The sequence below is a fragment of the Calliopsis andreniformis genome, chromosome 5 (assembly GCF_051401765.1).
Source record: "Calliopsis andreniformis isolate RMS-2024a chromosome 5, iyCalAndr_principal, whole genome shotgun sequence".
Taxonomy (NCBI): Eukaryota; Metazoa; Arthropoda; class Insecta; order Hymenoptera; family Andrenidae; genus Calliopsis; species Calliopsis andreniformis.
The window spans coordinates 7,639,108-7,655,677 of NC_135066.1; the positions used below are offsets into that span (position 1 = coordinate 7,639,108).

Here is a 16,570-nt window from a genome sequence, read left to right on the forward strand (position 1 = left end):
ATAGATATATCATTGGGAACAGATGAATTTTAATCTGTAAGATACTATAAGATTAGAAAAACTGTTATCAGTTTTGCTATACAATGTTTCCATGTAAACACTGTTATTATTTGTAGATTTAATACTGTAATAGATAACAGAGTAACAAATATTATTATTCTTTTTCGAATTTTTCCTATATTTCGATAAATACTATCCCTGGAAAAGGTTTTTGGCCAAATACAATAATATGAAGTTATTTAAAAACATTGTGGTTTTTTAAATGTAAAATGTTATGATATGAGTATAAGACTTATAGGAAAATTAGATGAATGTAGTATGGTAGTACCTTACATTTGAAAGCTACAATATTTTTAAATAACTTCGAAATCTTTTTGCCAGGGCTTGTAGAATTAAATCAGCATTAACTGACATCTAACTGTACGTACAAAAAGGCATTGGTAATTGATTTTTCACAGGATCTCCGGCAAAATGAAGGAAAGTGTGCCGTTTCCTTGTCCAATGGTTTACAAAAAATCCCGCGATTAGTCAGCCACGCTGGCTCATCTGTATTATCCGGTGACCTGCAACCAATTAGTCGCGCGCGTACGTTCACCCTGGAATAACAGCTTGCCGCGCTTAATCGCTCGGCAATCTAACGATATTACTTCATTCGCGAGCTTTGTGATCACCGTTACCGCGAAAGGGATCCTCAAGCATAGGATTGCAGCCTTACGATTTCAGCGGATTTTCTATTCTGAGAGCCAGTAATACCTGAGGTCTCTTATGAACTGATAATGTTCAGATGCCCCGATACATTTATAAGAATGTAATAAAACACCGTAAAAAATAGGCAATAGGATCATATAGGATAGGCGATAGGATCCCACACATTATGGGACAAAATGTATATGCCATTTAATAAGAAATTTTTGAAAATCTTACACCTTCCACGAAACATTTATTGCATTATGCAATGCGTATACAGTGGTTGTATTACATGAGAAATTTTTAATGGAGATCAGGATAAAGAATATACGATCAGGATGAAACTAATTATAAATAATATTTAGAGATTGAAGGCTCTCACGATTCGCATGTATATCGAACATAAACTGTGTGTCTTAAGCAAAATAAAATCTCTCAGGCATCATTTCTATCTCCACTAAACATAATATATGCATAACCCTCCTTACCAAAACGTAATTAAACAATTCAATTATTCGAAGTATTTCGAAGTACCTAAACGTAAATTTGGTTCATTTTACAGCGACCGTGGCGATAGCGAGCACCGTGCAGATCGAGTGTGCAAGCGAGTCGATAATCGTGCATATCTCGACGGAAGGCAACACTGACTTCCATGGTCTGGTGTATCCACGGGGACTGTCGAAGAACAGCTCCTGCCTGCAGGAGTACAGGAGCCAGCCAACCCCGATAACTTACAACCTGCCCCTTAGATCGTGCAACACTATGCCTACCGAGCTGGTAAGTGCTAAAAGAAACACATAAAAGTCTCCTACCCTCGCTTTAATCGTGACAAAGCACGACTCGTAATCACGGGATCAGAAAGGTATATCGATGATAATCACTGTCGGACCGACCGCAATGTAACTTATTACCCTGATCGATGAGACGAAATTGCCGCTTCGATCGCCATGTTTTATGATAGGTGTAGCTCTGAGATCGCCTCGTTTTAGCCGAGCTATCAGCTTCCAGCTTCGTTGCTCAATTTCTGGACGCTAGTCGGCGGCGCTAATTGCGATAGCTTCTCGCAGGATGAAGCCTCGGTATGAGTCCCTGGCGAGGTTAATGACAGCCAACCGTTGTTTGGAGTCCTTAGCAAACGCTCAGACGTGAGTGCTAATGGAGGAATTGGTATCTCCTATGTTCACCTTTTTTAAGTCGTTTTAGATGATATAAGGAAATTGCTGAGATGTAACTGTGACGCTGTCCTTAAGGGATGTAAAGAAGGTGGATGTGAAGAAAAAGGCAGTCTAGCCGATAATTCAAGACAGATTGTGAGCATGAAGAGGCTCTAAGAACTTAGCTATCTTGGTACAATGTACTTTCAGTAAAATATCGACAAATATTTATGTTCTTTTGCTATTCTAAAAAGTATAAAAAAATGGGGTTAATTAGGAGACGTGTAAACTATCTTTATATAATTGGAAGTTGAATTCGAACTTGACAACAACACAAAATCTAATATCCAAAGAGTAACAGTTTTATCTTGATATTTTACTGGGATAAGCATGTCTACATGAAGCTACCTTGTTGCGTCGATATTAGTTTACGATTTTGAATGAGCCAGAACCTTAGTTACCAGATAGGAACTTATATTTGCTCTTTCAAAGGCGAGGAATAAACAGAGTGAAAGAATAATTTCAAGAAAAACTGAGTGTACCACCGAACCTGTACCGAAACAGCCTATTAACATATACTGGTACGCTATTGCCTATAAACCCCCTCTACTACCCATCCCACTTTATAAAATTATAAAACAAGTGTTCTCAGGCACTGTATCCCATGAGAAATCATTTCGTTCACACTCGAACCCCCGTTAGTTCCTCACGCGAATCACAGATGCGAGCCTCGAGCTGTTGATCCGAGTCTGCTTGAAGATTCACGATACCACGTAAACCTGGCCATAAAAAAGTCGGATACCTTCGGGATACCGCTTGAAGATCGCTCGAAGACGCATGGACCGCTCGCGTCATAACATCACGCGGTGCAACGTGCCGAGTAGCCGCGAAAGAAGCGGAGTAGAGGCAGGAGGAAGCTAGATCGACGATCACGACCGCTCGGCGCGAGTGGACGTGTACACACGTACCGTACACGGCAGGTGAAAAAACCGGCGGAGGCGTGAATGCACGCGTGAGTACACGCCAACGAGAGGAAGACGAATATAGAGGGAGGCTGCGACGTAGGTACCGAGGTGGATGGCTCGGAAGGCGAAGAGCAGGCGCAGAAGGGAGGAAGGGAAATATATATAGCGGTGTAGGAGGGCAGGTTCGTGTAACGAGGGAATCGTGTGTCGAGGCGAGAGATCGCTTCCTCGCCATACCATAACTGGACCGTTATGTGACCGGACTTACGGCCTTCTTCTTACCGTAGCGTTACGAGAGATACGTAGTATGCCAACAGCAGCAGCAGCAGCACCAGCTACTAACGCTGCTACGCCTTATGTCAGCCGCAGATACATGCAGCATGCATGCGAACGCGTACTCGTGTTCTTAACGGACCGCTGGTTCCTTCCAACCGGCCGATAATGAACTGCCGGATCACGATTCCGACCAGAACGAGATACTGGTCGCTGATGCATCTGCTTGCTCGCGTTTTCAAACTCGCTGCTGCTGAGGATGGTAGAGGTGTAAAGGTACGAACTGTCCATGGCCCTTGGTTCACACATTTAATCCTTAGAAGTTGTAACTTACTTTTTACTTCTTTAAACGGATAGCAGAATCAGCCCAGACATTCCACCCTTCGTTCCTGTAAGGAAGCGATGGTATTATTTATCAGGTGACTTTGCTGTAGGGCTGGGACTATTTGAATGATTGAGTATCGAAGTATTGGGATAATGACATGCATTATTCGTAATTTGAATTTCGAGTACACGAATTTCTTCCCAAAAAATGTAACTGTGTAAATCTTATCGAATAGTGTAAGCTGCAGGGTTCCAGACTTACAATCGTACGTAAATTTACGATTTATCTCTGTTCCTGTTTTCAGAAAAATATTCTTCTTAGTTATTTGAAATATAGGAAGGAGAGGATTATGTTAGTGGCGTGCCTAAGAGGAGGTATACATTTATTCGAATTATCCGGATATTTTTAAGTATCCGGATTATTCCGTTATCATTTCAAATATTCAAATAGCCGGATTACTCGGATAATTAAATAATCTGAACCATTCGCCCAGCCCTACCTTAATGTTGCCTGCTAAATTAGAGAGCAAGTTGTTATTTTTCTTTTAAGCATCTTAAGGTTTCAATTAGGATTGAATAAGTTATTATTTGCGTTATTTTGCAAATGAATGTTTATTATCTGTGTTTATGGACTCGATTTAAAATTTATATTTTTGATTGTTATGAATTATTTCTGCAGTCATTCTACAGTAATTCTACAGTCAAGAGTCTACAGTTGTCTGTCAGTGAAGAGTTTCTAGAGTCAAATACTGTGACTCTAGAGTAAAGAAAATTTCCAATTTATGAATTAGACTCGTCTACACTAGTTAACGTGTTAGTAAGTCAGTATTTCTCTTTGAGATCATTTTTTATACAGTGATCACTGTTTGCTGGTGTCTTCATCTATTATTTCTGGTCTTCAAGAAAAAGATGATTTTGGTATCATAAATAAATAATTACTAGATTACTCATTGACAAATTAACTTGATTATTTAAAAGCTATCTTTTAGCTACCAATGGTTAGACAAAGCTATTAACATTTGGTCATTGATAGCCTCTAATTTCACATCATACCTGTTCAGAACATGTTAACTCCAACAATTCCAAACGACTGTTCAATTAAACTCAAACTCGAGCACCAGCACGGCTCAAGAAAGGCTACTTTTGCCATTTGCTCGCGATCACTTTCCTAGATATGTCCGATTAGTACGCTCGAAGTGTTCCGTGAAATGTTAGATCGCTTCGGGGAGCGAAAGGTTTTTCACCATTCGATGAATATTTTATATCCACCCTTCCCGTAGATCCTCGATTCGTATCGCGGCGAACCACAAACGTGCGCAAAACCTCGGAGAACCATTCGAGCATTTCGTGAGCCGATAAAGCATTCGGGCTGGTGCTCGATTTCTTTCCAATTGTCGTATTGAGGCCTATTGTCTCTGGACACGGCTACGCCCACGAACAAGAAACGCGGAAGAAGCAGTTACCCCCAACCTCCTCTGGTCCAGCGATCCACAAGTTCTCTAATACCTACGTACGCTGGATCCCTAACGAACACTTTTAAAGCGAGCCAGTATCTTGGACTGACCGACAATGATTGCAAGGTTCCCCAAGGCAAGGCGCCTTGGCATATTGATGATAGAAGCGTTCACCGAAGATCGTAATTATAATCGCTCTATCGTATCTCTGGCTGAGGAGGAGCAAGTCTCAACACCTGGTGGTTAAGCTCCGAAGGTATAGGATATCTCTGAGTTGCACTTCGTTGCTGGAAATGGGGTTGACATATTCAGTAGGGCACCACAAATGACGGGGGTCCCTGTCGCGGAAATCGATTTATATATATATATATTTATATATGCTTATTTATACGTATAAAATGTACCCATTGACGCTACTTGCAATACTTCAAGATGTTTTGGCAAAAAAATTTTGTTTGCCATTTAGAAAAAGGCACGATGTGTAGTTGATGCTCCGTGAATAAGCGATTCAAAACTGTGAAACACGCATAAAATCAAGAACGACTTGACGTGCCACTATACTCAGATCGTATTAAACGTTTATGCCAAAGGACATATGGATACTTGGAAAACTTCTTCCACTTCCATGTGTGGTGGAAGTGGACACATGACATGACGTAAGCATTACTCGCCACAGGATAAGAAGCTGTCATTACGCGTATGTCACGTCAACCGTGTTGAATGTGTTAATTTCTTGGGATGAAGGATCTGGTCTCACTGGATGTTTAACATTTTCGTTGTACGCAGGAGGTCGTCGCGTTAGTGTTATAGTGTTATAGTGTTATCTGACTATGAAGAACATTTTTATTATTTAAGCTGATGCATATAAAATGTCGTTTCTTCAAAATTTAATATAAGTGGGATCCATAGAGTTCAAATCTAAATTCCCAAAAATTGGAATGTAGAAAATTCAAAGACACGAAGAGACTGTAAACTTTTGCAAATTCCAAACTACTAAATTTGAATCTCGAACCTTAATTTTCAGTTAAATTCATAAAAGGTGTCAATGACCGAGGACGTCTCGACTACCGGATACTTTATCCTATCTCCAAAAAGTGCTCAGTCAAGTCGCGACCTCCCTGATGAGATAAGGTTGAGGAAGGTGAGCAGAGAGTCTTTGACCTCCGCGAATGGGTGATTCCCCGGGCTAGTCGTGGGCGTTGGGTGAACTGTGGGCAGTCCTAACATCCTGGACGCTGGCGATCCTCTCGCGTGGATCGTAAAGTGAACGGTCTTACGGCACGTTGGTGCTTTTGTAAATTATTGCGACGGGAGTCAACTTCTCTTTGAACTGCTGATACGATGTAGTCGGTAGAAGTATCAGTACCATTCGTACAGTTACCCACGACGTTCGAAACACCCAAGATGGTTGGAGTATTTAAGCAGAAGTATCTTCAGCATTCATCGTAAATTACGAACATATCACAGTAAATAAACTTGTGGCATTCAAACATAGGATACTTTGCTAATCTGAAGTACTTGAAATATTCATGGTATTCAATTTACCTACTTGATAACTTTTCAAGGAATCCAAATATGTTGACGCTACTGAAAAATGCTGTGCTTCTTACTGTTATTCTAACTGGTTCAAATGGTTAATACTAGAGTTATCATCAATTCGTGTATACTGATTTCTATTTTTTATTATATCTTGGATACTGTGAAATCTGAATCATGGGAAATATAATATGTACTTAGACAAATGTGTCTTTGTTAGGCTTCAAAATAGGTAACAATATTCAAGAAACCAATTTACATTGCTCTAGGCGACAACTACACAGAGTGTACGTAATCTTAATTTATGTGTTCCCAAATTTTTTTAGCACAAGGTCGTTTGAAAGTTATGGAACTATATATATAACATTAAAACCATTTTGACACCTACAACACGTGATGATATATATACCGCCTATTATAGGTTTATAGTTTTACAATTTTCATTTATCATCATTTTTACTTTCAAACAGCGGAAAGTAGTTTAAAAAAAAAGAGGGTTTCAGAACCAATGGAAATATTCAACTTCTCTGATCTCTATTGCTCACTTTTTATGTATGTACCTATACAGCGATATTAGCATTTCGTGAAACTCGTTCCATATAAGATAGTCAGCACAACGATTGCAAGGTAACGGGACAGCACATTAAAATGGCACTGGACGAAACAGTGACCTAATATGGCCAACCCGGACCAGGCAACGTTTTCGTTTCTTACGCAACCATTCTACAGCAGCGATCCTCTTGCACATTGGTCCAGTACTCCGTTACGTAACGGAGATACTCGTCGCAACTCGCTGACCATTTCTTCGTAAGCTGCTCGAAGTGCATATCAACACTCTACAAAGTTCTCCTGTAGTTCGAAGACTAATTTGTTTCGCTAATGTCGACTCTAATCGCTCAAAGCGAGCAGAATCTTCGTGGAACATATGTGTATAATCACAAGTGTTTCGCAAACTGATTTGTAGCAGGCTAAAAGAGGCACCAAATGTTCGCATAAGCGTGCAAAGTGACCGAGCAGTCTGCGTTATTCATTAATAACACAGTGTATTTACTCGCCTCTATTTGCGCTTCTGCGCGGAGCACGTACAACTTGCAACTTCGAGGGTGGAGAATGGAATCGAATCATTCTCTCGCTAATGGCTGCTGTATCGTGAGAGTTTCAGTTTAGGAGAATTGTTATTGCCAGAGATTAAACAGAAGTGCAGCAGCTCCATACGGGGACAGAAATTTGTGAAGACCCAGTGGACAGGGACGAAGCACCAAAGATCGTTTCGCGTAAAATGGAAAACGAAATTTCGCTTTCGAAAGATTTACATGAAAGGCAGTCTCTTTTTGAAAGTTCCCATGAATGTTTTTTCATACATAATTCGATCTCCGTGACATCATCGACGAAATCTTGCGGATAGAAAACAGATCGTTATCTCTTATGGGCATGCAAAGGTCGTTTGCTTTTTCGGCGCGGTGACCAATGCGATAAGTCCTTAAGCAGACTGCCGAGTGGGCCGATATCTTGTGGGCAGCGTAGCGAGTATTGCCCACGCTCAAATCGTAAAAGTAAAAGTCTACAGTCGATTCCTCTGTCGTGCGCAATTCCACGTATTCGCGTCTGCATCTGTGCTATTTAGATACGCGCTTACGCATCCTGGCAATAGAGAATCTTTCACAAATCTTAAATCCCTCTTTTCTTCGCAAGAAGCGAGAAACCAGTGTACTCTAAGTTTCAGCCAATTCATCACAGAACACATTCATGAACTAGCATGTACATAACAAACTAGTAACCAAATAATCAACGAATAAAAAGATATATTGTGCAGCTACCCAAAACAATAATTAGATGAACTGCAGGCTTAGAAAAAACCTCTGAAGTTTACCACCCTTTCACTTTCTCTTGCTGTCACTTTTAATCAAGATCCATAAGAGGACCAATCGACGAAACCCTCTTGAAACGTTTCAGTGTCAACAACTTACATATCGTGACTGACAAAGAGTACCGTGTGGCTGGAGAGGAGCTTAAGTCGGTCAGCTAGGCTTTCGAAATTAATAACTTTCCCTGCGAATCCAAAACAGAGAACCTATTGCCCGACTTTCGAGGATGTTACGTAAATCCCTGGAGGATGCTTCTTTTGATAGTAAAGTTTGGAAAAGATTTTTCATAAACAGTGAATATTTTTTTTCTCTTGTTACTGAAGTATTACAAGGCCCCACTAGAGTGTTATCGGTCAGATTAGTTAAGGGTTAAGATAGTTACTTAAAAATACTAAACATTTAACAAACTGAGTACTGCGAAAATGTTTATATAGCTATTTGAAACACTCTGTGATCTTTATTACTCTTTCGCATTTCGCTGCCATTCCACTCCCGTGTCTTCCATAAAAGACCACTCCAAGCTAGTGGTTATTCGGTTCCATTCTGGTCATTCAGTTCGTTCGCTCGAGAACGCCGTCTGTCTAGTCAACTGAGCCACAAAGTATTATTCAGAACCAGTTTCACATTTTTCCGTGTCCCTTCAACAAGAAGTAAATTAAATGCTTTTGAAGCATCCCCTTGATGAATCGACCGAGCGTTAATCATTCTTCGGCTCGGGCACAGCTGGTTATCAGGATGTTCCCTTCCATCCGATAAATTATTGGACGCAGGTCATCGTGCAGCCGTAATTACTACGACTGCGCTGGTAAAAATTTCCCAGTGTCGTTCCATTGGTGTGGTCGGTTACTTAACTAGAACGTCGAAAATAGTTCCTGCCGCTACAACTAAACGGCGAAACGGCCAGCCGTTCGCGTCCCAGAGGCATCCAGTTCTGATTACCTTGCTGCCACGCTGGTATCCTTGACGGTGACCTTGCCAACGATCGTCGAGCTGCAAACTGCATCGAGACGCATCCCTATGGCGGGACACGCTGCGTACAGTTAGCGGTCTGCCACTCTAAGGGGTTATATTATAATCGTGGCAAGTTGTCGGGATTAACTTCTGTTGCATTTCATTGAGTAAATATCTTCGAGAAGATAAAGGTGCTTACTGTTAGAACGGTAGATAGGTTAATCGAGTGGTAGGAGATGTGGAAAGAAATAGTTTTTGTTGAGTAAAACTTGTATTCTTTCTGACTTCATTTTTAAACAATGAAGATGTGGTTCTTTGAAGATGACAATAGTGTTTAGTATTATTGTTAGTAATTGTTAGTATTGTGTTTAGTAACCGTTTCATCTTGTTTGAAATTGTGTTCACACAGACAATTTTGATCGATTCGGTCACCAGACCAAAAGTTGCCTAATGCAAACGCAGCTTAACAGTATTTATGTATATATTTGATATTATATTCATCGCTATTTCCTTATTTCTTGAAATTATTCGCGCATTTTCTATTCCATAATTTAAAGCATGTTAACTTTACATGTACGGTATCTACTATACGGACAGTGAAACGATTAACGGTGCAGCTTCTTAAATTACCGGAAATTCGCTGTCAACGAGTCACCAGCAGCTTAACGCCACAGATCTTGCGTATGCGGATTTTCATCCGGTTAATTGACGTGCACATAAATTGGAACTGGTTACTCGACATCTTGCAGCAAGGGGAATGTTACTCTTAATTTTGTTGCTAGGCGCTTTCTAAGGAGGAGATAAGCTGATCGTGAAATGTCTGAAATAGGATCCCAACTAGGAAAAGTGTATAAAATATTCGACGCTCGATTGGCAAATTAATAAAAATCCTTTCTTTGAATTATACTGATTCACTTAGGGCACAACCAGGACCTCAACTTTGTTTTCTCCTACTTGGAAAGCGACCACGTTTCCCAGACGTTCCCTCATGAAGATTACCTAACAATCAAGATACCGCTTTTCCATTTTCCTGTCGACGCGGTAACTAGCTATTTCGCTACTTTATCCTTTGTCCCATCGTGCTGCATTTGCATGAAGCGAACGATCGGATCTGTGATTTCTCAGCTATTTGTAGAAGCATTCTTCGATTGTATAGTTCAATCGTTCGAGCTGGTGGCGCCAAACTTGCGGTAAACTGGAATGCATGTATAATGCGTTCTATTTTAATCATATTAAAATGAAGCTATAAGTATGAATAATTGATGATGGGGATAATTGAGCGCGTGATTATGATGTGATACTGTATTGATTGCGATTTTAAAAAAAGAACCCTGCCACAGAATTATTAAGAGCGTGTGCTTCTATTTGGAGAATCTGTTACCAGAAGGATATTTAAAATTTGTTTATATTACAACGTGTAATTATAAAAATTTTAAATATGTTGTACATTAATTTACTTCCTAATAATATGTTATACTACGAATATTTCAATTTTTTTCCATTGTAAGTATCCATGTGATTAACATAACGATAACCAGTAGATTTATTCAGTTGATAAAATATTGTAATAAAAGGAATTTTTGAAACTCGTAGAGCTGGTGTCGGAAAATTGCTTAACATGACCTAAAAAACTCTATTATTTATTCGATATTACCATAAGAAGAAAACTTAAATCCTACCTACTTTCTTGGAGTCTTCAAAGTACATTTTTAAAGAAAGAATTCCTCCAAATAGGAATATTTTTCCTCTCACTTAGGGGAATAAATCGAAGAATATGCACCGTAAAATAATCTCGTTAGTTTTTCGCCCATAATATGTCTGTATTCGGTACGAAGCCAGCAGGTGGCAAATCCCTCAGTAGCTAGTACTAGCAACTGACTGTAGCCGTTGTCAGGTTGGATAGCGCAGCCAAGGTGGATGATACCTACCTAGTAGCGAGGTGTAACCACTGGTTGCAAAGATACCAACCATCGTTCTCTTCGAGGTCCAATTATATCGTAAAATCCTGTACCCCGCGGCCTGCAAACTGCTCGCGAGCTTCGCCCCGCTGAGTTTCTGCTCGTTGCTAAACGACGAGCACTGTTTTTGCCCTCGATTTATCGCCGAAGGGGGATGCGTTCCACCAACCGTCTTGAGAAAACAGTAATTCGCGTCAGGAACGGCCACGACTTTGTATATTACAGGCGACTTCCCGTTTTACGTGGCCCTTTAGTCAATCGATATTTATCGCTCGAGAGGCGTCACTGATCTGAGACACTGGGTACTATTCAAGATTCTATCTATGCTTATCTACATTTAATTTTTGGGATCATTTGAAACTTCAGTAACTTAGATAAGTATTATCTATTTGATTTTATTATGATTATATCGTAATTAAATTTTTATACATATACCTAGGTGAATTATTAATATTGCTTAATATGAGGTATTATTGCACTTTGAAAACAAAAATATTATGATATTATGAAGGGCACATTCATTGTTACTTCCACTCATAGACAGACGTGAATGGGAATCGTAATGTTCGAATGGCTACGCAATTAAATTAATTGTTTTTTATCTGACGACATGGGAAGGATATCTGTGAGGCAGTTTAAGAGCAGTTAAATTAACTTCAAGTTGTGCCCTTATAGGTATTAGTAGGTATTGGTAGGTATAAGTAGGTATTAGTAGGTATTAGTAGGTATTAGTAGGTATTAGTAGGTATTCGTAGGTATTAGTAGGTATTAGTAGGTATTAGTAGGTATTAGTAAGTATTATTAAACATTATTAGGTCTGAATGGCGTATACAATTATAAATTACTACTTAAGCCTGTTGATTTTTTAAATCGTAGATTGTTTTATTTTAGACATTTTGCTTTAATAAAATGCTTAGTTCTTTAATAAAGAACTAGAGAAGTCTATGTATTACTATGCTTCTCAGTATTACCTTTGCCATTTTTAATCGTTTATAATATTCATAGTTTATTAAAAACATTATTATAGTTGAGAATATTTTAATATGTAAATTGACCAATTACCTTTCACACAAAAAGTTGTTTTCCTTCTGAATGAATAATCACAGGTAAAAAAATTTTAATTACTACGAGCCTTTCCTCATTGCCAGATGCTTTTAAAAGAAAAAGTACCCGTATTCTTATATTTCGAGATTAGAATCGAACTCATGTTGAATTTGTTTAAATTTAATTAACAATAAAATTCAAAACATTGTATCATTTGGATTAAATATAATAATTATTTTAGAATATTTAAGATGATAAATATTAATAATATATAATAGTATAACATGTTAATATTATACAAGTATCAAAACATGTAGTATAAATAGCAACTACGAGTAAATTAAATTGCAGATGTTTATGGAATTACGTAAACGTTTGTCATTTTCCTGAATTTCAGCAAAGCACTTTAATTTATGTACTGTATGGTAAGAATATGAAAACTAAAAAAATAGAATACTTCATATAGCTTCGAAAAAAATATCACAATACTTCGACATGTTTTATGTGCCACATAACTTCGCTTGCATTCAAATTTAGTCGTAACATACAGGACTTAAGAACATGAGGCTACTTTTATAGTCATGAGACCCGGGGTGTCATAACTATAAAATATGTGTACATAATATCGAAAAGGCTCAGAGTCATCACCGAGTTTATTAACTCTGAGTAATAAAATTATCTATTTTCTCTCTAACTGAAACGGAACGGAACATTTCAAGTGGGCAATTCCAAAAAATAAGAGCTGATCACGATTGCCCGTCCCCTTAGGCGAATCCCTGCAATCACTGAATCCAGCATTATCGTGAGAAAGACAGAACCGTATGGTGCGGCGTCCAAACTGGTCATCTTGTGATTATCCATACTCGCTGACTTCGTAACGATTAATGGTCGACTTTCACCTTTATCGTTTCCCCTGAGACACGACTTCTCCCTTCGATTCTCGGGCAGATGGTCCACCTTCTCGTCCGTCGTCCCCACTCATGGATCACTATTGCATCTCCAGACGATTTCTGGCCGCTATTCGATCGGCTCGATCACTTCGCCAAATTAACAGCTCTTACGTAACACTTCGGAGTTTCCAGTTCAGAAATGATCCTCGCTACACGCAACTCCGATAACCGATTTGAAGCAAGCTTTTCGTTCGTCTTTGGAATAGAAACGAACTGCAAAATCGCGTGGAAGTGCTCGTGGAATCGGCATTCCCGGCGAATCAGGCTCCAATCATTCCAAGGTCGTTCGTCTGGCAACGCCGTGCAGTTAAGTGGCATAATGGCCGACTAGCTAGTTGCTCCGACAAAAAGGAACACGGGGAATTTTAATGCCGACCAGAGCTTCTCTGTCACGCCGTATTACCCCTCTAATAGAAACACCGTTACGTCACCCGTTACATTTTACCTCCCCCTCTTATCGGTTCACTTTGCGGCGTATAATCGACCGGGGAAAAAATGTACCAACGACTTCCTGATGCTGTCCACAATTCGATTAATCGGGGGAACCTTCGTAGTTATGACTGAACCCTCATCCTTCTTCCCTCGGGTCGTTGCCATAAAGAAAAATAGCAAAAAGAGCGGAGAGAAGGAACGGGAGGACAGGATGAGAACCTCTGGCGTGAACGCAGAGGCTGCAGACCTTGTAGGGTCGAAGAAGAAGCTGCATACTTGTTGCCCACACAGTGGATCGGGTCGTGCTACAACTCTCGGTCAGAGCGCGTCGTCAAATAGCCTATTGTTCGCAATTTCAGGTTCCTTTCGAGCTACACTGGTGCTCTCCTTGTTAACGCACTACCGGCACCGCGACAGTGTACACTAGCACGGTAGGTATCGAGGCGCATTTTGGAATAACAATGCGACTGTAGGTGTGCAGCGTTGGTCGGGACAAAGGTGAAACAAAAAGAGTCGATCATTCCAATTCACCGCGAAGGAGTCGATTATTCCTACTGGAAGCTTGCTTGCAACGGAAGTTTCTTGACACTCGACCTTCGAGGCTGCAGTATCCAGGACTCAACAGTGTCAGTGGGTCGTGGGTCCAGATCAAAACGTTAGGGTCGACTATTTCTCTCGTAGCATTCATCAAATACTACAGCTATTTACAAGATAGAGGATTCTTGTATTTCTACCTTCCAAGCTACCGTAATCCTCGGTAGATGTGGAGTCAATAGGTCAAGAGAATAGTGCTGAGAGGCAGCTCACAGCTTCCAACGTTCAGATGCCCCCTATCATGTTGCTTCCTCTTTCCTCGTTTCCCAGGTTTCACTTTTTTAAGCTTCAAACCAGACCAACACGCGACCCTGAGAACCGCTGTCAAATACGGGGGTAGGGATAGAGGAGGAGGTCTGCATGGATCAAGGTACAGATCCTCCAACCTTGTTGACCTCTGAGGGCGGGCAGCCATATCTGCTGGCCAGTTTTTCAGGCTGAGGACGCTTGGAACGCTCGCGCAAGGATACGGCACAAGTTCGCCCGGCTGAGACCGGTCTCATCGTCTCCTCTTTTGCTGAAGAGGCTCGCTGTCTCTGTTCCCCTGTCTTTTCCTCCTTGCCCCGACGAGACGGCAGCCTGATCCGCTGGACAATGCTGGCGCCGAGGTATCGACGACCCCGAACACCCAAAGGTCGTCGCACCAGGATCATCCGGCTAACCCCAAACTCTATCGATTTCTCTGACAATCGATGTTCTCTATTCATCGAGATAGTTAGAAATTTCAAAGCGTAATTATAAAGTAACTCTGAGGAATTGAGCTGCTGATGAATTGACCTAAACCAGTACCTGCTATATGCTTATATACGTAACAAAACTCATTAAGTGTTTCCAGTACGAAGGTACAAACTTTGAAAGATATTCTAATAAGTACTTTATTCAACACACTCTGGTCTTCCTTCAAATCACCTTTAGGTATCTATTGGATATATTCACAACAATCAGGAGAGGACAGAAAGTCAAATCTTTCGTGTCTGAAACTCTCTCAACAGTCCACGGTAACTCTTTTATCGATGCGTCAATCTCAAATGAGCGACTGAATGATGATCAGTTAAAAAACAAGTTCTTCGAACTTCACTGACGTCTGAGCACTAAGTGAAAGGATGAAACTTCTTGGAGCAATAATTAATATAGCTAGCGAAATCTACTTGCAATTACTCGCAATCGACTGATTTCTCCCGGATCGTTGAACTCTGCCATGTTTGGTATCATCGTGAACCGAAGCATGAAGGAATCCCGGCTTATCGTTCATCAGCGTCCCTCGATCACGTGCGTGGAAGTAATCGTGATAATCGAGTACCTCCGGGTCCTCGACCAATTCATCCCTTAGCTAACAAGGAAAGGTCGTCATATTGATCAATCAAGTTCTAACCCCTGTTATTAGGACTTTCTTTTTAATAATAACGAAACAATTTTTAGTGTTCATTTAATTGCGTGAAATATTCTCTAAAATACACATATACTGTTATCCTTAATTCTTAAGAATAGATTCTCAAGTAAATTCCAATAACTTTGTAAGTTAAGTAAATTTATTTCAAGAGACGAGTGATATTTTGAGGACGTTAATTAAACCATAAACTCAGTTTTTTCAAAATGATGAACAATATATCTTATTTTATATTGGTAGTAAATTTATTCTGAAATGTGCTCTCATCATAAACGGCATGTACCTACATTCGTATATTTACAGTACATATATAAATTCTATATTTCCTTTTTTGGTGCTTTTCATTTCGACTAGCTTTTAAACTTTTGTTTCTCTACCACTGCATATTGCTTTGCCTGATAAGTACGAAATAAAGAAGGTCACATGAAACTTCAGGCGATCTTAACGACGACCTCCTCTTGTTAACCGTGCTCTCTAGCCAGGATGAGCAGAATTAATCACGAGTAACGTAACACCGAATTGCGCGCGGCGCCCTAAGTAACAACGATAATGATACATTCTTCTTGGCGCATCCGTTGGACCCCATAAACTCATCCTGTCGTAAAACGGAGCATTAGCGGATCGCGTTTTAATCGGAGAACAGGATCTTCGAGAAATGAGCGGATCGGGTTCGCCGCCCTTATTCTGCCTAGACCATAAATCCTCCTGAGGATCACGGAATCGCGGGATCGCTACGAGACAGTCCTATGATTACAAGCTTCTCTATAAACGTGAACAAAGGACAGGCGAAAGACACGGGTTGATTAAGTCGTACCTTCACGGGCCATCCTGACCCACGATTTATGTTCGATTCTATTCGAGAAGGGTTCCTAGGACTGGACAGCAATCTCTTTCGCGACTATTCCGCGAGGAACGTCCAATAGGAAATTGGCCATTGATGCACAGGTTGTTCCCTCCCCACTAACACTTGCACGAACGGGTGTTCAATCGCGTTTA

At 40.3% G+C, this 16,570-nt stretch overlaps 1 protein-coding gene and 1 long non-coding RNA gene across 2 annotated transcripts in view; one reads left to right on the forward strand and one right to left on the reverse strand.

Moving 5' to 3' along the window:
• Positions 1-16,570, forward strand: part of Pio (zona pellucida domain-containing protein piopio) — a 69,234-nt gene that overhangs the window by 33,546 nt on the left and 19,118 nt on the right. The window contains exon 4 of the mRNA XM_076378267.1: positions 1,250-1,464. Coding sequence (XP_076234382.1) covers positions 1,250-1,464 — 215 coding nt within the window. The remainder of the gene's footprint in view (positions 1-1,249; positions 1,465-16,570) is intronic.
• The window catches only part of LOC143179172 (uncharacterized), a 35,812-nt gene continuing 22,690 nt past the window's right edge, over positions 3,449-16,570 (reverse strand). Inside the window, exon 3 of the long non-coding RNA XR_013001906.1 lies at positions 3,449-3,468. This is a non-coding gene — a long non-coding RNA (uncharacterized LOC143179172). The remainder of the gene's footprint in view (positions 3,469-16,570) is intronic.